The sequence below is a fragment of the Pocillopora verrucosa genome, chromosome 7, assembly GCF_036669915.1.
Source record: "Pocillopora verrucosa isolate sample1 chromosome 7, ASM3666991v2, whole genome shotgun sequence".
Taxonomy (NCBI): domain Eukaryota; kingdom Metazoa; phylum Cnidaria; class Anthozoa; order Scleractinia; family Pocilloporidae; genus Pocillopora; species Pocillopora verrucosa.
This window is the reverse complement of record NC_089318.1, coordinates 24,177-45,035: the sequence shown is the minus strand read 5'-3', so window position 1 is coordinate 45,035 and position 20,859 is coordinate 24,177. Positions and strand designations below refer to the sequence as shown.

The window sequence follows — 20,859 nt, the reverse complement described above, 5'->3', positions numbered from 1 at the left end:
TTCTCTCCGTTACTTCGCCGCTCATTCGCGCGGTTCTTTCACCCAAAACTCCCACAAGAGTGTAAGTTATGCAAGCTTGGTCATCCCTATATCCTTAGTTTGTTTTTCATGGTCAGGAAGCCTAAAGATCTGCTCAGAGACAAAGCTTTACATTCAGTTAAAAAAAAAGGTTACATAGCTTAGGCCAGACTGATATGTCTCCATGTGATTTCTCTTTTCCCAGAGTATAAATAGGTAGAGATCTGTTTGGTGGGGCAACTGCAGGCTTAAACGATGGGTCGACCAGGGTTGTTGGGTTTGTGATTTTTTGGTTAAAAGAAAAAAAATGCGCCCTTTTTGAAGATTTGTGATGATTAAATTTGTGGCAGTTCTTGTTTTGCTAGAAGGTTGTCACAGTGCTTTGGACAGTTTTTGTTCTCTGTAGGTGAGATTTTTTTAAAGTTTTGCATAAAAATAGGTTTCAAAGAGTTGACGCTTCTCTTTTGTTGAGGTCGGCCCGCCAAACGACCACAGCGCCGGCTTTGTCGACCGCTTTAATAACTATTTTTTGGCATTTCATAAGACTTTAAGCGCCGCCCAAGAGATGTTGAAAAATTTGTTGTTCCGATTGAAATTTCATGACTGCATATGCACCAGACTATTTGAAAACAGAGGAGATATATCTCGCAGGACAACTCGTAGCTCTCGCCTTCTAAACATCCTACTTTTTAAAACAGCATTTGGACAGAGAACAATTAATTATTGAATGGTTTCCTCATGCAACCAGTTGGACGATTCTTTTAAACTTTGTTACTCAATCTAGGTTTTAAACACAGATGAAGAAGTCTAAAATTTTTACATTGTACATTGAATTAAAGCTTGCAACAACCAAATTTTTAATGTTAAACTCTAACCACCAGTTTTACATGTAAGATTCAAATTGTCAATTTTTTTAAAGTTACTTAAAACATGATGTTATTGATTTTCAATTGTATAATTGTCTCTATAAAACTCTCTTAGGGATGTGTCACTGAAGTTAATTGTTTATTGTTCATTGACTTGAAACTATCTTTGTTCGAGTTGTTAAAGTCCTCATTTGGCTGAACCAAACCTCGAGCTCATCTTCTCTGTTCATGACCACCTTTTGTAGCTTCCTCAGAGGCTTGTCAGACAACTATGTTTTTGTTATTTTCTTAAATAAAATAGTAAAATTATTCATCTCCTACCTGCTATTACTAAACTGTTCGCATTATCTCATTCTCGGGGGCGTGACATGGTCATTTGCGCTAATTGGCATAACGGAAATGCGACATTATATCACCATGGTGATGAATCCCAAGTAAAGGTTTATTAAGAATCCATAACTTACTTGACGTGTCATTTTCATTTTGCTCCGGTGACGAAAATTTACTGTGTGCAGTCCTTACGTCGATTTTCCGATTTATACCTACAATGTCTGGCCTAAGTTCCTTTAACGTCGCAACCGAGCCTGGAGATGTCCTGGACCAAAGCTTACTATGTCCGATATGGTAAGGCTACTTTTTTCCTTTTTGAAGTTGGAGTTCTGAGTCATTCGGTGTTCGAGTTTTGGCATTTCAATTTCGAGTTAAATTGAACATTGCGAGGAAGGAATTAACGAGAAACGCTCTATGAAGGCACAAATCGTTGTAGTTTTATTTGAACCTAACCCACCAGAACTTGAAGTAGACTGGCAAGTATATTGTTAAAGAAAGATGTTATTCAAATTGGAACAACAACAACAACAATAAAAAGCTACTATCAAAAATTCTCAACAACGAAAAAACGCTACCTGCAAAATTTCTCGGCTACTCCAAACGATTTCATCTTTGGACTATGGCACCGTTTGCTTTGACTTGTTACGCATTGCAGTTCAAATTTTTGGCACTTTTTTTTTTGCACAAACTACAATTTTTTTGTCGGTTCTGTTTCATTCCAGTAAGGAGTTGATGAATCAGCCCGTATCCATGCCTTGCGGGCACAGTGCTTGTAAGACCTGCCTTCTGGAGATGATCTCCAAACAGAGCATTGGCTCGAGACCTTGCACCTGCCCGCTCTGTCGAGCAAGCATCGAAGGGGACAAGTTAAACGTTAACGTAACAGTTAGCACTTTGATTGGAAGAATCCAGGTGCGTTGCACTAATGTCGGCTGCTCCTGGGTTGGAATGCATAGCGAGAAGGAAACGCACATGGACACTTGCCCCTTCATGGTTATTGACTGCCCCAATGGACCTCGTGGCTGCTTGGTTAAACCAGAGAGGTATGCGCTGAACCTGCACATAGCATCCTGCCCCTTTGAAAAAGTCCCTTGCTTTCATTGCCACATAGGAGTGGAGAGATCGACACTTGCTAGCCACGAGGACAACTGCCGAGAAATTCCACGGCCCTGCCCCCTTCAGTGTGGAGAACAGTTACCAAGGTAAGTTTGTTTGACAGCCGAGGCACTCGATGCATTTCTAGTTAAGGTTACCCAAACTAGACAGTAAGACACACTTACAAACGTAATTCGAGATCCGAAACTAACAGCAAATTTAAGTCGATGCATAAAGCGATAGAAAGTAATTGATAGAAACAGTTGAAACGGTTAAGCGATAGATCTGAATGGTTTACGGTCGAGTCGCCCGAAGTCATGACGCCCGGAACCTGTGTCGTGTTGCCCGAAAAAAGTCGGCGGCCGTAGAATCAAATAATTTAAAAGATCAGATTTTCAGACTGTAATTAGACAATTAAACGAGAAATCTTTTTTATTAAAGCGCCATTTGTTTCCGACAACACCATGAAGATTCTAAAAGCATTGTTCGTTTCTAACAACAAAATGAAGCGGTTTTTTTTTTTTCACTCGTTTCGTACCACAGACTTTTCGTTAAAGGCTTGAGAAACTTTATCTTTGTTTATGACATTGCCATGAAGACTTCGACTGCACAGAAATCGATCGTTTGTTCAGAACTGAGATATGTTTGAGTAACGATTCGGAAAGCGTTGTTCCTTTCTTACAACAAAAGGAAGCGTTGTTCGTTTCTATAGCAACAAAATGCAGCACACAGGCCTTTCGTACTCTGTTGATTCGTACCCAGTGGGAATCGTTTCGTTCCCAACCCGCTAGTAGATTGGCACTCAGCTGTTCAGAAACGTCGCTTACTTCACTCAACCTAAGATTGCGAATTATTAAAGCGTTAAACCAGAGAGAACTATCGATCCCTGATAACCGTAGTTTTAAACTAGCGAGAAAAATCGTTAAGTAGTTCTAAAGTGAACTGAGTCCTACACCGAAAGGGAAATGATACTATCAGACTACTATTGTTAAAAAAAAAACAGTCACAAGCTTAAACAATAGAATATTGTTAAAAAAAAAACCACACTTACCATACGCAAGGTAGTAAGTTATTTGTTACGAAGTTCGCAAATAGATACAGCAGAACTTTATTTGCATGTTACTCGCTTGACTTTTTACTAAATCGTAGCACACGATAATCGAAATTTATTTATTACGGTTTGGAGCAGCTTACGCAACGTCCATGTGCTTTATTTTTGTTATAGAAACGAAATACGCTTCCCTTTGTTGTTAGAAAGGAACAAAGCTTTTAGGTTCGCTTCTCAAACATATTTTAATTCTGACTATATGATAGATTTCTTTGTAGTCGAGGTCTTCTTTGTTTAGTCTGTAAGTTTTTTTTTTCGGGTGACGATTGCATTATTTGACAACACAACTCAAGTTCCTGGTCATTTCTTTGTTTACTTCTTCTGGAATTTGATGTGTTATCAAAAAAAAATCCGCGCGATGATGATTTTATTGTGGTGCATCGCTTGTCTGCTTTACAATGTATGAACACTAAGAAAAGGATTACTACCCAATCTTGTAACTGTAATGGCTTGATATTTAGTTGAGCAGACTGTTTGTTCAAAGTCTTTATTGATGCATTTAACTCATTTGTTCATGTTTACAGATCGCACATCCACCTGCACCTTGGCGATTGTCCACAACGTGTGGTAAAATGTACAGTAAAGGGGTGCCACAATTTTTACGCGCTTGAAGAGGAGGCGGAACACGATAAACAGTACCAAGAAAGTCACCAGGTGCTGCTGAAGCAAGAGGTGGAGAGGCTAAGAGGAATAATATTTGATCAGGTGGGTGACGTTCGTCCGATTGTATAAAGTAGATGAATTCTCTGCGAGAAATTTCATCGGAACAAGCTGCTACAGATGTTTACCTTGATATAGTGTAACAGTTATAGTTTCAGTTTATTCTTCTGTATCATGGCTGCCGCTCTTTTTTCCTCAATGGTCTACATGGCAAAAATCTAAATTTTTAAGAAGATCTTGTTGTTTCTGTTACTGCAGCAAACGAAGAGTGTTACGATTTACCTGGTGTGATAAACGTTGCCAATGGTTACGTTTCCGAATTCTGTCAATTGTAAAGCTTGCGAAAGGCAGTATAGTCAGTGCAGTTGTCAATTTCACTGCTTAGTTGCAGTGGCTTGCGCGCTATTGTTTTTTTTCTAATCGCAAGTGGGCGATTTATAGCCATTTTCTCTATTTTTTCGCTCTCTTTTCTTGGAGGACGGTTCAAATTTACCGCAGATGGAATTAAAAGGTACCTGGGTGTGTCGCGGCTTCTGCGCGATGAGTACGCGGAGCGTTTTGAGGAGACATTTGACTGTATACTGACTTATACCTTGCTGACTTTTTTTAGGCTGATGAAACAGTACACAAAGTTTTAAAAATAAGAAAGAGTTTTCGTTGGGCCGTTAAAATGTCCGACCTGGCTGATGGCAAAGATGCCGCAAGTCCCTTCTTCAACGTAGAAAGAAGTACGTTGAGATTCATTTGGGCGAGAAATTCGACTCCTCAGAAGTTTATGTTGGAGCAGCTGGTCTCATCGATGCCACTCACGATCAGTTTAAGGTAGGGACAGGTTAATGTTGGTGAAGGCTTAGGCCACATTTGATGTAAGTAAAAAAATAGAACTCATCCATTTCCAAAAAAAACTCCGTTTCACGATCTAGATTCGATGTTGTCTGTTAGCGGTACTTTTCTCTCTTGCGATTGGCTATCGATAGCGGCTTTTCTTTTTTTTTTTTTTCATAATTGATAGCAAACTAAATGGCATTACGAGCCAGTTGCACTTTAGCTGTGGCAAGCTTAATAAGTTGAGGAATATTTCAAAAATTAATCAGAGCTGATTCAACAGTTCCTTACTTAATTTTTTTTTTCAGAATTGCATTACTTAAAGAGGAGGGGGTGCAGAAAGTGGTTGAAACACCCCGTCCAACGCTTGTAGACGAAGGGGGTGTTGTCAGTATGGACGTCGACTTCGGACAGCACCCGAATGACCAGGATTTGGAATTTAAAATAACAGTAGGCATCTACGGCCACGTATAGCTCACTTCAGGTTTTTAGTAGTTGATTATTCGCCCAAAATATTTGAAGAATTAGGATTCCAACAACGAGGTTGGCTGTACTTTTTTACGATACTTTTCACTGAAACTCCAAATTGGTTTTTCTTTGAAAAGAAACTTTTTGTAAAGTTTTAAGTATGTTGTGTTTTTCAATAAAGGTCTGAATAAGTTGCAAATACTAACTGCTCTTGTTTCACGGATAACCGTAAATCGCTACAAAAATGAATTCAGAGGCGGAAAAGTGGACGTTAACTATTCGGTATCAGTTTTCTTATGACACCGTTATCGAGCTCATTGTAATACAGGAACTAGGTAAGAACGCTTTCTTACACTTGTGTATCGCCCATAAATGGGTTTCTATTCTTTCTTATTTCGTGGCTGCTAAACTACCGAAAATTACGAAACTTCGTGACCAGATGACGACGCAACTTTTTTGGGTCTAACCTCTCTTCCCCTCAACCCCTCCCCCGTTAATACGAGAATAATCCAGAATATTTAAAAGAGATATGGTAAGAGATGGGACATTCATTTTATTGTTGAAACAGGTGTAAGTTAGTGTCTAACAAATGCTCTCCTTCCTTGACGTTCCCTTTCTACCACATATTTAAAGATAACATTAAAAAAAAAATCAACAATATGCTTTTCGAAGGAGTTGTGAACATGTTTTTGTTCCATTGTTTTGGCTATAGAAACCAAGGACCATGGTTAGTTTTATTTAACCACATCGAAATTATTACTTGCTCCAACTTTGAGTCGACAGAAAAATAAAATTTGGCAATAGTTTTTGCAAAGAAAGAAAGACAGAAAGAAAGAAACGTTCTTTTAGAAATGCAGGCTTACCGAAGTAAAATTGCTAGTGTGGTATTCATCAGAATTTGATTTGTTTGAAATGAGCCATACTTACCAGGAGGACCTATTTAGCTTTTGGATTAAAAAAAAATTGCACTTTCTCTTTGGTGTGCCGCGTGCTCAACAAAAACCGGAAAAAGGAGAACGTCCGCTCTGGAAAAGTTTAGCAGACACAGGCACGAAAAATGATTTTTTTTTTCTAGTTAATTGTAAGAGCGTGATCTCTCATCTCACCCTCCATGTGGCTTTTTTGTATGAAAATGCCAGTAAATTTATTTCAATCCCGCGTACTATAAACTCAATAACTAGATCAGTGGAAAAAATTGTGCAGTTTCTAGGATTGACTGCAAATGAAAAAATCGAAACACTCTTCCACGCGCACGATAAGAAAGTTATCACCAGTAAGCGTTAACACGTATTACTGAATCCGCGAATTTTTACTTGTTTCGAGGTGTTTGCTCATTGTTTGCTCATACTGTTGCCGCAATATTTTACCCTGAAACGACCGCCTATTCCGATGTCACTTCAGCTAATAAAGTTACTTCTTCAATCCGTTCTGTTCTAAATAGTATATTTAAAGCGAAGTCTTGTTGGCTCGCCAGTGAAAACCTTCCACGTGGTCATCGTTTCTTTCTTTTACATCCATTGCGTTATTACACTGTGCGCAGCGAAGTGGATTGGCGAGAAGATTCCTGTTCTGTAGCTAATGGATAACATTCAATACAGGACCTTGCTTTAAGGCCGTATACTGACGTAAAGCCATGTTATATTCTTGTTGAAAGAATTCTGATAAAACACTACTGCTAATAGAAACAGCTCCAGCCTTGTTCTGGTTTGGTGAAACATATTTCACATTAATGCGTATTAACGCCCTTGCACACCTCGGGAGTCATCGCTGTGACGTGGTTAGCGTTCACTCGGAGGGGGTGGTGGAGTTTGCTTTCGTGCGCGATCGTTTGGGAATTAACGACTGCTAGGACGCTTAAATGTTTCCTTTCTTTTTTACATCTACCAAGATGGACTTAAAATACAGATTGGTCAGTATTTATTATGTCTGTTCGTTATCATTTATTTTGAGTTGTCGAATATAGGTGTGATCGCGCGTCGTCTCAATTTACATATTAGTAACAGATTTACACTGGATTTCGTTCCCCATTTGCCGTAATTTAAGCGAGTGTTTTTGTTTTAGGGGTGTCCTCTATCCGCCTTTTCTATGACTGAAATCCGCCGCGTCAAGATTTGATTTTTTTCACCGTTTCGTTGTTGATTCGTGTAAACTTGAAGGTGAGAAAATTGTTTATGAATAGTTAGTTATTGATCAACCGATCGATAAAGGGCTTCAGTTTTCTTGTTCGGTGGGGTTCTTTTAACGATTCAGTAGGCGCGTGCAGCTGCAGTCCTTACATTGTGTTTTCTTGCTTTAGTAACATTCACTGTAAAGCTACATTATGAGCTACAGCAAGCGTGCTTTTCAGAGGACCGTGGTGTTATTGGAAAAGAAGAGGACTGCTGTTCCTGTGAACGCAGAAATGAGTCGGCTTATAAATGCCAGGCGGGTGATGGACATTGCCTTTACAAAAAACCACACCGCTTCTCAGATAGGCGATCTTCTTTGCGGCGCTTTTCCTTCTTTAGTTGGAAAAGACCTCGGTGGGTAAGTCTTGTTTCTCTTGTCACTCGCTTCTTCTGAACCAGTTCGCTTCAAGGTGTAAGTTACTTCGGACAAATTCGCTATATGAAGTTTCTGTCGAGTTGATGATACTTACTGATAATTGTCCTACATTTCCCATACGACAAAAAATTGAATTCAGTCGATTTAAATTGTTCAAGTGGAATTGGACTCTACTTGTCCATCTAATTTCTAATGAACCTAATAAATCTTTTTGTCTTCTCGCAAATTTCGTTTGGTTGTCTATAAAACAGAAAAACTAAAAATCTGTCAACCTCTAAAGTTATAATTTGGTGCCTCATTCACTTCGGTAGACACAAAGCAGAAAATAATTTGTGAGTAGAAGGCACGTGCGGGATTGATGAGACGTCGCTTTTTCTCGCATAATCACTTTTGGCTTGAGATTTAAACTCTAAAGATTTCATTTTTGGCTGACTTTCGATGTATTTTCATGAAATTTGGAGATAACGTCCCCCAAAAAAAGGTTCCCTAACACTTCGCTCAAAAGCTCTAGTTCGGAGCGTAACCGCACAGTTGGCAGAAACTCTTTTCGAATTCAATGTGTTGACCACGTTCTCAATGAAAAACGAACGTCAAATAAACTAATCTTGTCAACAGTTCAGGCGTTTAAAAGCTCCCTTTCCGCTTAATGATAAAAATTTTAAAAGTAAATTATGTAACCCAAGTCATTAGTTTGTATGTTATTTCCGCTCATGCGCTAATTTTCCTTCTGTGATACCTTGGAACGCCGGATGTACTCTGCTAAATAGTAGACGCGCTTACTCAGCTATTTCAATGCTTGCACAATCATTGAAAATAACCAGTCATTCTTAACTTGCTTTTTAATACTGTTATCATAAACTTTGATGAAGAGGTTTGAAGAGTGAAAACCAAACTTTTCCAGGAGGAAAAAAAAAATTTATCCTGTCATTTGTTACCCTTCCAGATAAAATGTAAATTTCACACTGGTCTTTTAAGAATATTGGCCCCTATGATTACAGTATGTTCTAGTGTCTTTACCTTTCTCTAACAAATGCCACCTATATGTAATTTCTGCAAGTGCCATGTTTTAAGAAAATTTCCAGTAAAATGAGGGAAATCAATTCAAAATTACAATATAATGAATTGTTATGATTGGTGATACTAATACCTAATATTTCCTTACTCTAGGTTAGAGTTATTCGCATCATACTGTAGAGGGCATGCCATGTCGAAGGTTGCGACTGGCCTCCAAGATGGTGTGAAGCTACTGGAATTATTCGGAGGATCAAGGAAAAAGAAAATTTTCCTGTGGCTTCCAAATCCAGGTAAGTGACTTAAATTTTATTACAACAAACTATTAGCATGATGTCTTTCTTTCTCAGTCCTCTTCATTCCGCTGAACCTTTTTGGTCTCATGTCCTCCACTTCATGCCATGGAAGCTGTCTCTTCCCCATTTCCAAAAATTTTTTTTCATCACATGTTATAGTTCCCTACTGTTGACATCTATCCTCAAAATTGGCAACTTATAGAGTTTGAAACCCATCTACATTTTATATCCCAACTCTCAAAATATTTCACTGGTTACCAATAGACCCTTGGCAAACCAGTACAGATGTTTTCTTGCTGCTGTGAATTTTTAGCAAGTTACATTTGTGCACTGTTCTAAACTCTCTCATTGTCTAAAAAAATTAAAACTTTCAAAGAAAACATGTTCCTATTTAGGTAAACTATCGAAGCAATCAACGACCATGTTGAAGGCAATCAGTCAGAAATTCACAATTATGTCAAGAAAAATGTCCCTCAGTTGCAATATGTGATTGACCCCTCGTGACAAGAATCTCATTCTTGATTTCAGCCTCACATACCTCGACATCCATAGTATCAACTCCAGTACCTTCATCGACCCAACCTAACCCCATTCCTTCACTAGCCCAAACTAACCCCACCCCTCCACTAGCCCAACTAGCCCAACCTGACTCCACCCTTCCACTGGCCCAAAGTAGCCCCACTCCTCCACTAGCCCAACCTAACCCTGCCACTCCACTTTCCCAACCTAACTCCAATCCTCCACTAGCCCCAACGAACCCAACTCCTCCACCAGCCCAACCTAACCCCACCCATCCACCAGCCCAAACTAACCACACCCCTCCACTAGCCCAACCCAACCCCACTATTCCACTTACCCAACCTAACCCCAATCCTCCACTAGCCCAACCTAACCCCGCTCCTCATCCATCTCGGCCCAGCTTTGCTCCTCCATTGGCTCACCCCAACACCACATCATCCACTTCAGAAATTGGAGGTAAGGAATATTTTTTCCATACACACACTACGAAGGACAAAAAAAATAACAGTACCGAAGAAATACAAGCGCAATTGATTTGAATTGCAGTTCTTTAATTAGTGATATCCAGCATACACCTTAACAATATTTATGTTTATTATCATGAGAGATTATGACCAACTGCAGCAATCCATGCATGATGGTAAGTGGGTGTAAACATTTTGAGGCTGCAGCTTCTTAAATTTAATTGTCTAACATATTCCAGGTCATGAATGATTTATGAAAACTATTATGCTCATGGTCTGATACCAAGAACTTGTTTAAACATCCCTTACCGAAACATCACATCAAACTAAACAACCTGTAATGGTTGAGGTTGTTTCCTTGTTAAACTGTCCATTGCAATTTTCATTTGTGCTGATGTTCATACATTTCAACAGATGATGATTTACCTGAAATGTTATGGCTTGCAGATGATCAACCCCAAGGTATTACCAGTTGATACAACAACCCACTCGTCTGGGTTGTTGTCATTATTTGTTTTTAATTCTTTATGTTCAAAGAAAATTTACAATTTTAACATTCTTCCCACTTATTCTTTCAGTCAGAACAGATGCCCTTCAAACAGGTAAAAACTGTGATATCTTGCCATTGATTGGTTAAGATTAATTGCGAAGATTATGATTGGAGATAAATTGTACCATCATTATATATGTGTGCCATATTAACCAGACTTTATTTGTGGATTAGTATAAATATTTTGATTTTTATTGGTATATCATCTTTACTATCACTGATTGCTGCACTGGCTTTATGGTGACAATTATTTACAGTACAATACATCAATCATGGTCAAATTCAATGTTCTAATGGGAAAACATTTAAATGTAGTTGGTGTCCTTCGAGAAGACTTAAGCCCAGTGGGAGCTGTTCGTCAAAACCTCGGAAAAGGTACCATTAATTGTAAAGGTAGATTGGATACACAGGATGCATGCTTCAACACAGGTTTTACAGTAGTTTGCCAGGCTTCATTTTTTTTCATGTAGTTCAGATTGTAAAGAGAGTGGGCTTTACTACTTGCCCTGAAGGGCAAGCCATGACTAGCATGGTACTGGCCCTTGAGTGATTTTTACTGGCCCAAAATGATGTGATTTGAATGAATCTTGAAAAAATCTGCCTATCCATTGGGCAAGTGAGAGTAAGAATTCACTAGCCTAATCAGAAAATCCACTGTTCCTGGGCTATCATACATAACTTTCTTTGCACACTGTAGTTGTAGAGTTGAGTCACAGTATTCATAAAGGAATTTAAGACCACTGAAGCTTAATGTCTTTCTTTCATGTGTACCACTTAACAAATTCAATTGTGTTGATTATTTGCTTCCCTAGTGGCATTAGGGAGACTGGACAGGGTGGAGGAGGTACTTCTATGTGAGAGGGAACTTTACCAAAACTATGCTGTGCTGGAGTCCCTACCTGTCTTCTTAAATCTCACCTTTGAAGAGGCTAGTATTGAATATTATAGCTCCACTATACATGGAAGTCTGTGTCTAACTAGTGTGCTAAACATATGCGAAAAATGCAAAGATATGTGTGGAAGGTTCCATACATGTACATTTTTGTCCACTTCCTTTGCATGTGGCTACAGAAAAGTGCTACACCATAACTACAAAACCTAGTGTGCATGTTAGAGTTGCGACTAATGTGGTTATAGGGGCTCCCTACTCTAAGCATACAAGGTATTTGAGTGAAACTACATAAAGCTCTAAGTAATGCTTCAATTTCCCTTTCACTGAGGGAGGGAAAAGAAGAAATAGGACTTAAATTTTAGTGATTTGGCTTTCAACAGGTTTCCATTAAGCTCCTACCCAATCAAAACACCCCAAAGAATACCCAAAAATAAATTGTCCAGCAACAACCCCTTCCTCTGCATTCTTAATAGCATTTGCAACAAGGACCACTATCATTACAAAGAAATTTCAAATCAAACTCTCCTTCCAAACACATTTCAATTCTGTTAAAGAACTGGAAAAGTAGATTTCTCTGAAAAAACCAAATTTTCCTCAATCAAATGCTTCTCTTGCTTGCTTTTTTGCAGATATGCTACCAGGCAAAGAGAGATTTTAAAATGTTTACACTAATTATCATAAAACTGGGCGATGATTTTGATCCTGTGCGAAGGTTAGCTGCTTGCTGTTTGTTGTTATAAAATTAGGATCTTGTGCCTGTACAGCTACAGTGTAGTTATTAAGACAGCATTACCTTGAAGTTCAAATTTCATTGCCTAGTACTAGAAATTCAAATAAAGGCTAAGGGATTCCTGGTCAGAAACTGAGACAGGTCATATATCAGCCATTTCCAGAAGTCATAGCATTATGTTACTAAACATGACATGACACAACACTCCAACAACTAGAGTATGCACATGTTTTACAATTTTCCAACTTATATCAAATTCCATACTCAGGTTATCAAAGTGAGAATAATTCCCATTTGTCAACAAATCCTTAAAAGTAATCAGTTTTGTTTCTATTTTTAACTATCTGCAGAATTTGTAGCATGCTCCAAACATTATCAGTTGATCTGTACTACTGGATGGCATGTATGGAGAGTGCAAGTGGGAGAAGAGGTAAATCAATTATCCCAAAGCTGATTCTTGGTATAGATGGTGTACACTGAAGAGAATTAAGCAGTATAGCAATTCAAGAAGAAAGCCAGAAAAATTCTCCGTTTAGTCAGCTTTCATCTGATCATTGTCCATACATTTACACACAAACATGATAAAAGTATGACAGGTAAAAAAGGTTCCCTTCAGTAATTATAGACCTTACAGATAATGGATGCCCTCTGCAGCACTCAGCTGCACATAACTACATTGTGTTTTACTGGAAAGTTGTCATCGTTAAAACATTTTAAAATTGGATACTATGGTAAATGTAATAAAATAGAACAATAATGATATACTGTAAAAAGAGTTGGTGTTGTTCATTGTGGCGAGTATACTATGTTTTGATATATTATCACCAACAACTTCACTCAAAGATTTACCATTCAAAGCTGATTAAAAAATTTTTCTCTCAAGTTATTTATTGTTCAAGTAGTTTACATCAATTGCAGATGGATACTACTATTTTATCATAGAGAGTTTCGTAAAAATCTTTCTTTTTTCAGTGATATCAAAGTTTGGCCTAAATAATGACCAGAGTCAGATTTTTTTCCTGGCACCAACCTCTGGCAGGCCAGTCCTGGTTGAACGTTTTTCAGGTAGGTTTTCATATTTTAGAGTAACCTTCATACATACATTATTTACCATTTTCTGTAATCTGCACTTTTCAAACATACACAGTACAGCACTTACCCTTTCAATCATGCAATCACAATGAAAATACAATATGCACTTGACAGAAGGATGAAAATGATACACAAGATATTGGCAAGGAAAAAGAGGAAACATCTTTTGCAGTAGTTGAGATTACCTTCCTTGCCAACACCAAAAGTTGCAATGTTGAAAGACACTCTTCCTTGAAAGTTCATAACTTGTTTTGTTTAGGCCAGACCCTTGCCAACATCAACATGGGTGACATTGAAGATTGCATTCAGCAGGGCCAATTGGCCCTTCTGAATTTAAAGAAGAAATGGTAAGATAATCAGCTCAACAAAATTCCTTTATTATTAATCCCATAAAGTAGACACTTGTCATGACTCATATACGAGTCATAGAGAACCATATTAAATCAAACAGTGGCCCAAATTTGCTTGTAGCACCTAACTTACTTTCAGAAAAAACATGCTACATGTACCACTTTTACAGTCCAGGTTTCAAAGTGTACCTAACTGAGGCAAATTGTTCTATATTTTTCTGTCAGCAATAAAAAGGAGGATCAAACCACTAAGATGGATATGGAGGTGAATAGTATAATATTACATACCTCTAAAATGTCTCTAACATATCCTTACAATATGTTGCGTTCCACTAAAGCCAATTCATAAAGTTTTGACCTTGATGAATGATAAAAGTATAAGTTTATGTCAACAGAAAAACCAGGCCAATGAACATAGAGAAGTATGTCCTGGAGTATTCATCAAATATTTAATGTCAGGCTAGTGTCTTTGGTGATGAGTAGGAGCAAAACTTTTCATTTTTTAAAAACAATAATTTCCAATATTGCCTACATACTACAAGACCAACCAGGAGATAAAAGAAAGAAAAAAATCTTTCTATAACATTAGGTAAAAAGTTTACATCACTATGAATAGAGAATATTGGAATCAAAAGAACGACTCCATAGATAGCTCCAGCAATGCTTGTAAAGGTAACCTCTCAAAATTACTAGATAATTGCTGCAGTTATTTTCTGGCCGACAGACTTCTTTGGTGTTTTAATTCCCCCTCCTCTCTACTTGGAATGAAGTCAACGAAGTTCAGCAGAACAAAACATAAGAAATGTTTTTCCCTTTTAATTTCATAGTTAAGAGAGGTAAGGGGTCAGCGGGTACTGCCTGAGGACAAAGAGGGCATTACAATAATCCTACGGTATGGCAGTACCCGACTGAAACGCAAATTCAAAGCAACTGCTCTTTTCCAGGTATTTACAGTAACTTGTGTATGAGTGGTTAATATGAATACATTTATGATCAATTATTGGAATGATAAACACAATGTTTCCATCTCTCTCTTCTAGGGATTTACAATAAAACATTTTATTCAAGATATTTAGATATTTTATATATGTACATGGTCACTTACTTAGAAATATTAATCTCCTCTTTTCATTGACAAATACTTCCTGATCAGAGGAAACAAAACTGAATTATATTGATTTACAGTTTAACTGAATATTTGAAGTACCCTCAATACATGACAAGAAAAAAGCTGCTCCAGACCCCTAATTCTAGTTTAAAAGGCAACCCACTTTCCAAATGAAAGGAGCACCCGCCCACTGCATGCTATTTTGTATTTTTCCTAGTTACAATTCGCATTAGAGACATTTTTTAAAGAACTTTATCTCTTAACAGGAGGTGTATGACTGGGCAGGGTCACAACAGAATGTGCCCCTAAATTTTACTCTGCAGAGACAAAAGCACGTGGTCAAACACCAAGATCCCCTTCTGGGCAAGGAGGTGCTAGATATCTGCGAGAGGGTACGTACATACACAACAGGAGTCCCAGTAGGGTTCAAATTCTCCCCTCTTTGTTACTGAAATAACATCATAAGACAATAAAATATTATTGCAGCCGCCAAAACCTTTAAGAAAAATAAATAAACCCGTTGATTTAATTAAGTTCTTTAATTTTACTTCAGTTAAAACAACGTACCTTGTCTTTTTCGATTTATCAGAGTAAAAAATTCCGAAATTCTTGATTGGTGCTGGGCGATCTTACACCTCTTTCCACGGTACAGAACCGTCACGAAGTTATTTATCAAACGTTTCAAAGGCTGTTAGCGTCCGTAAAGACACAACAAAACTCCAGTAAAGGCCACTACTGTTATTGTAGCTGTGAAAAGCAGTTATCTTTCATCTTCTTTGTCATGTATACGGCACAACGCATATCTTACTTCATATATTCCACACATTATGTAACATGGCTCGACAACTTCGAGATGCTTTGCAACTTCACGAGAAAAGAAGAAAATTTGGGCATGAGCAATCTGAGGAAACGAACGTTTTACTTAGGAATAATATGTATTCTCCGCAATTTCAATTACAGTACACGATATTCAATTAGTGCCTATACTTCAAATGGTGTTTTGCTAGATGGTTTAATAGACGAAACAATCATTTCAGCAGTAACATATCAATTACATCTTCACAAATCTATTTAGGATCCAGAGGAAGCCAAGGCTCTCCTAGATGACCAGGTAGGGAATCTTTTTTGGTTTTACACTGTGTTCTCAATTAAGAGCTTAGTTTGGAATTTATTATTAATTACATGCTGGAACAAGATAAGCATTACCTGACTGCATTTAAGGGCTTAGGTTGGAATTTATTATTGATTACATGCTGGAACAAGATAAGCATCACCTGACAACATTTAAATAAATCCTCACAATTAAAAATTGATTTGTCATTTTCTCCTGGAAAGGGAAATCTTGCAAATCCAACAACTTAGGCAGACAAACAAAACCTTACACTTGACAAATGACTATTGTTTCTCTCCTAAACCACAACACACTCAAGGGAGACTGACAAGGCCGGTTTCCCGACCAGGGATAATGCCTTACTGCCACGACACTTGTTGGGGGATAGGGACAAGACTATTCTCCTGACCAGGGATGAGGCCTTAGTGCCGTGACACTTGGGGGAGACTGACAAGACCGTTCTTCTCCTGACCAGGGACGAGGCCTCAGTGCCGCGACACTTGGGGGAGATGGACAAGACTGTTCTCCTGACCAGGGACGAGGCCTTAGTGCCGCGACACTTGGGGGAGACTGACAAGACTGTTCTTCTCCTGACCAGGGACGAGGCCTCAGTGCCGCGACACTTGGGGGAGATGAACAATACTGTTCTCCTGACCAGGGACGAGGCCTTAGTGCCGCGACACTTGGGGGAGACTGACTGGACTGTTCTTCTCCTGACCAGGGACGAGGCCTTTGTGCCGCGACACTTGGGGGAGACTGACAATACTGTTCTCCTGACCAGGGACGAGGCCTCAGTGCCGCGACACTTGGGGGAGATGGACAAGACTGTTCTCCTGACCAGGGACGAGGCCTTAGTGCCGCGACACTTGGGGGAGATGGACAATACTGTTCTCCTGACCAGGGACGAGGCCTCAGTGCCGCGACACTTGGGGGAGATTGACAATACTGTTCTCCTGACCAGGGACGAGGCCTTAGTGCCGCGACACTTGGGGGAGACTGACAAGACTGTTCTTCTCCTGACCAGGGACGAGGCCCTAGTGCCGCGACACTTGGGGGAGATGGACAATACTGTTCTCCTGACCAGGGACGAGGCCTCAGTGCCGCGACACTTGGGGGAGATTGACAATACTGTTCTCCTGACCAGGGACGAGGCCTTAGTGCCGCGACACTTGGGGGAGACTGACAAGACTGTTCTTCTCCTGACCAGGGACGAGGCCCTAGTGCCGCGACACTTGGGGGAGATGGACAAGACTGTTCTCCTGACCAGGGACGAGGCCTTAGTGCCGCGACACTTGGGGGAGATTGACAAGACTGTTCTCCTGACCAGGGACGAGGCCTTAGTGCCGCGACACTTGGGGGAGATTGACAAGACTGTTCTCCTGACCAGGGACGAGGCCTTAGTGCCGCGACACTTGGGGGAGATGGACAAGACTGTTCTCTTGACCAGGGATGAGGCCTTAGTGCCGTAACACCTGGGTGAGACTGACAAAGACTGTTTCACTCCTGACTATAAGATTGGCAAGAATGTTCCCCCTTCTGGTGAATGAATAGGCTCTTGTAGAGACAAGACAATCAGAGAGTTTGCCCAGACTTTTCCCCTTTGACAGGGAAAAGGCTCACAGGGAAATTCTCTTTTAGTTATTGAATTTCATTAATTCCTTCAACGCAATTATTATCAAGTGCTCCCAGAGATACTTGAATGAGCTGCATGGTAGGTATGAAAATTTAAGAAGAAAGGGATTTATTAAGTATGTTTGTTTTGAGTGGCAGGGAATTCCCCTAGAGTAATTTTGATACACCATTCCCTATGGAAGATGACACATTGGCATTGACTTGCGTAACACTGTTATAAAAGCTAACAATAACATTAACATTAACATGCAAGACAATGCAAATGGTATCTACTCTAGTGGAAATGTTTGAGGGAGGTATGCTGTACAGATGAATTTCCTTATAAGCTGAATTATTCATCACCATGTTATCCATTTTGTGCAGCATACTTCCCTTCCCTTCATTTCTTTGCAGGTTTGCTTCAAGGGAAATGTGCCACTAGGCAAACAGGAAATCCTGCAAACGACAGTCGAGGGTAAGAATTGTCTTTATGAGGTTTATGGTAGGTTTTCTAGCAAAACTTGTGAACAAAATTATTATCTTAGAAGACTTAAAATGCTCTTTATTGCATCACCTCAATAATGACGTGGTGGTAAAATCCATTACCAATGCCTGAGTTGATTGTTAAAGGGATTAAACCATCATCACTTTTACTGACAGATGAAGACCACCAAGACCATTATAAAAAGGAAAGAAGAATGGAAAAAAGAAGAAAAAAGGAAAGGAAAGAGAAAAGAGAAAAGAAGAAGCAAAAGAGCGAAGAGAAAAAGGACGCAAGAGTAGATAAAGATGGAGAATGTAGAAGAGAAGATGCCAGCATGGAAGGTGAGGAAGGAGAAAAGGTAGAAAAAGAAGAAATAAAGGAAATCAATGCCAAAGGGGAAAAGAAAAAAAGAGAAAAAAGAACTGGCTGCCAAAGGAAGAAGTTGAAGAAGTAGTCAGATGTTGGATAATGTAAGGATATTATGGGGAGAAGTTACTTCTTAATCACTTATAGAAGTTAAAGGGTGAAAAAAATTAATGGAAGTTTTTAACCCTTTAACTCCCGGTGGTGATTCACATAAAACTTCTACCTACAATATCCATACATTCTCCAGCAAACAGGTAAAGAGAATATTAAAACTTATCAGGTAGAAGCTGCTATCTTGATCTAGCACCAAGTTCTCATAACTAATTCACAAGGAAATGTGTAGCAGCTACAGGGGAGGATTAACAATCAGATCTTGGGAGTTAAAGGGTTAAACTAGTTTGTAATTTTATTATGTGAATGTTTGTTATTCATTAAGTATTTAGTGGTTATGATTACTCAGTAAGTAATCATGCATGTTTATAAATTTGAGTATTCTTGTTACCTATTTGTTGGATAACATAAGGATTTTATGGGAAGAAGTTGTTAACCTTTTAACTGCCACGAGTGACCCAGACAGAATTTCTCCCTACAATATTAATACAATATCAACCAGATAAGTGAAGAGACCAAAGAAGAATATCAATTTTGGGTTAATTAGTTGATCAATACTAAATTCTCTGACCTAACATCATAAGAATTGTATGGTTGATAGTAAGGAGAATTAAAAATTCAATCTGGGATTTAAAGGGTTAATCACTTCTAGGAGTCAAAGGGTGAAAAAATGAATGCAAGTTTTTAAACTAGTTTGTTGTTTAATTATGTTAATGTTTGTTATTCATTAAGTATTTAGTGGTTATAATTACTCACTAAGTAATCATGCATGTTTATAAATTTTGATCAAAGAAAAATATAAATTATTGTTGTTGTGCTGTATCACATTCAACAGATGTAGGGCAGTTGTTAATTAAAAGTTAACTCTCAATCTTTTGAAACTGTTTCTTAATTGTCCCCTCAAGCTGCTACACAATTCCTTGTAGATAGCTTATGCAAATTGGGTATTGGATCAAGATGACAATTTCTACCTGATAAACATGAGTATTCTCATTACCTATTTGTTGGATAATGTAAGGATATTCTGGGGAGAAGTTTCATGTTTATCCCTTCTAGGGGTTAGAGGGTTAAAAAATTAATGCAAGTGTTTAAAATAGTTTGTATTCTAATTATGTTCATGTTTTTTTATCCATTAAGTATTTAGTGGTTATGATTAATCAGCTGGTAATCATGCGTATTTATCAATTATGAATTTTAATAAATTTTGCAAATAACATGTGCACTTTACAATGGCATGTTGAAAGTTATCTTTAAATATGTGGTAGAAAGGGAACGTCAAAGGAGGAGAGCATTTTGTTAGACACTAACATACACCTGTTTCAACAATAAAATGAATGTCCCATCCCTTACCATATCTCTTTTAAATATTCTGGATTATTCTCATATTAACGGGGAAGGGGCTGAGGGGAAGAGAGGTTAAGACCCAAAAAAGTTGCGTCATCATCTGGTCACGAAGTTTCGTAATTTTCAGTAGTTTAGCAGCCACGAAATAAGAAAGAATAGAGAACCCATTTATGGGCGATACACAAGTGTAAGAAAGCGTTCTTAGCTAGTTCCTGCATTACAATGAGCTCGATAACGGTGTCGTAAGAAAACTGATACCGAATAGTTAACATTTCAATTTTTACATTCGCCTGCTTCCCGAGATTTTTTTATAGTGGCAGCGAACTCAAATTTTTGCTTAAGTCCGTTAATCCAAACTTTCATTCATTAACCAGTCGCGTCTTTGAGCTTCTGCAATAGAGTGTAGATGCGCTGCTCCTTGGATACAAGCCTCTCGGTCACTCCTCCGTGGAACAAGACACGACCCACTCTAGCGATTGGACTCTTTAAAACTTTAGAAAACCCCCCCTTTTTTTTCGTCTCACTCAAATTTTTGCTTAAGTCCGTTAATCACTTAAGTAACTTGTAAAAATGAACAATGTGAATCTTACGTGTAAATCTGGTGGTTAGAGTTTAACATTAAAAATTTGGTTGTTGCAAGCTTTAATTCAATGTATAATGTAAAAATTTTAGATCTAGATGTCTAAAAAGCTGGTGATTGCAAGCTTAAGGACTAGGACCGCAAGAACCGTTCCAGGTGCTCACTTCTTACTCTGCGTTTAAAACCTAGATTGAGTAACAAAGTTTAAAAGAATCGTCCAACTGGCTGCATGAGGAAACCATTCAATAATTAATTGTTCTCTGTCCAAATGCTGTTTTAAACTTAAGAAAAAACATGAGACAGGAAAAACCTAATATTTTTTTAAA

At 38.5% G+C, this 20,859-nt stretch overlaps 2 protein-coding genes across 4 annotated transcripts; both read left to right on the top strand.

Annotated features, from left to right (window-relative positions):
• Positions 1-1,431: 1,431 nt before the first annotated feature.
• On the top strand, positions 1,432-5,376 carry LOC131798328 (RING finger protein 151-like). Its single transcript, XM_066169520.1, has 5 exons — positions 1,432-1,508; positions 1,937-2,416; positions 3,942-4,122; positions 4,688-4,899; positions 5,211-5,376. Exons 1-5 carry the CDS (start codon positions 1,432-1,434, stop codon positions 5,374-5,376), a joined length of 1,116 nt encoding a protein of 371 aa, XP_066025617.1.
• Positions 5,377-10,780: 5,404 nt separating this feature from the next.
• LOC131775844 (DNA ligase 1-like) lies at positions 10,781-19,937 on the top strand. Of its 3 annotated transcripts, XM_066169458.1 has the most exons (12): positions 10,781-10,806; positions 11,070-11,129; positions 11,567-11,682; positions 12,727-12,806; positions 13,349-13,441; positions 13,728-13,815; positions 14,044-14,083; positions 14,646-14,762; positions 15,193-15,318; positions 16,002-16,037; positions 18,063-18,123; positions 18,309-19,937. In XM_066169458.1, the coding sequence occupies exons 4-12, from the start codon at positions 12,737-12,739 to the stop codon at positions 18,584-18,586; spliced, it is 909 nt and encodes a 302-aa protein (XP_066025555.1). In that variant the 5' UTR covers positions 10,781-10,806; positions 11,070-11,129; positions 11,567-11,682; positions 12,727-12,736; the 3' UTR covers positions 18,587-19,937. The 3 variants fall into 3 exon arrangements, with proteins under 3 accessions (XP_066025555.1, XP_066025554.1, XP_066025553.1); XM_066169457.1 differs by lacking the exon at positions 10,781-10,806 and having other exon boundaries at positions 10,944-11,129; XM_066169456.1 differs by lacking the exons at positions 10,781-10,806; positions 11,070-11,129; positions 11,567-11,682; ... (6 more) ...; positions 18,063-18,123; positions 18,309-19,937 and adding an exon at positions 16,357-18,020 and having other exon boundaries at positions 15,766-16,037.
• Positions 19,938-20,859: the final 922 nt, after the last annotated feature.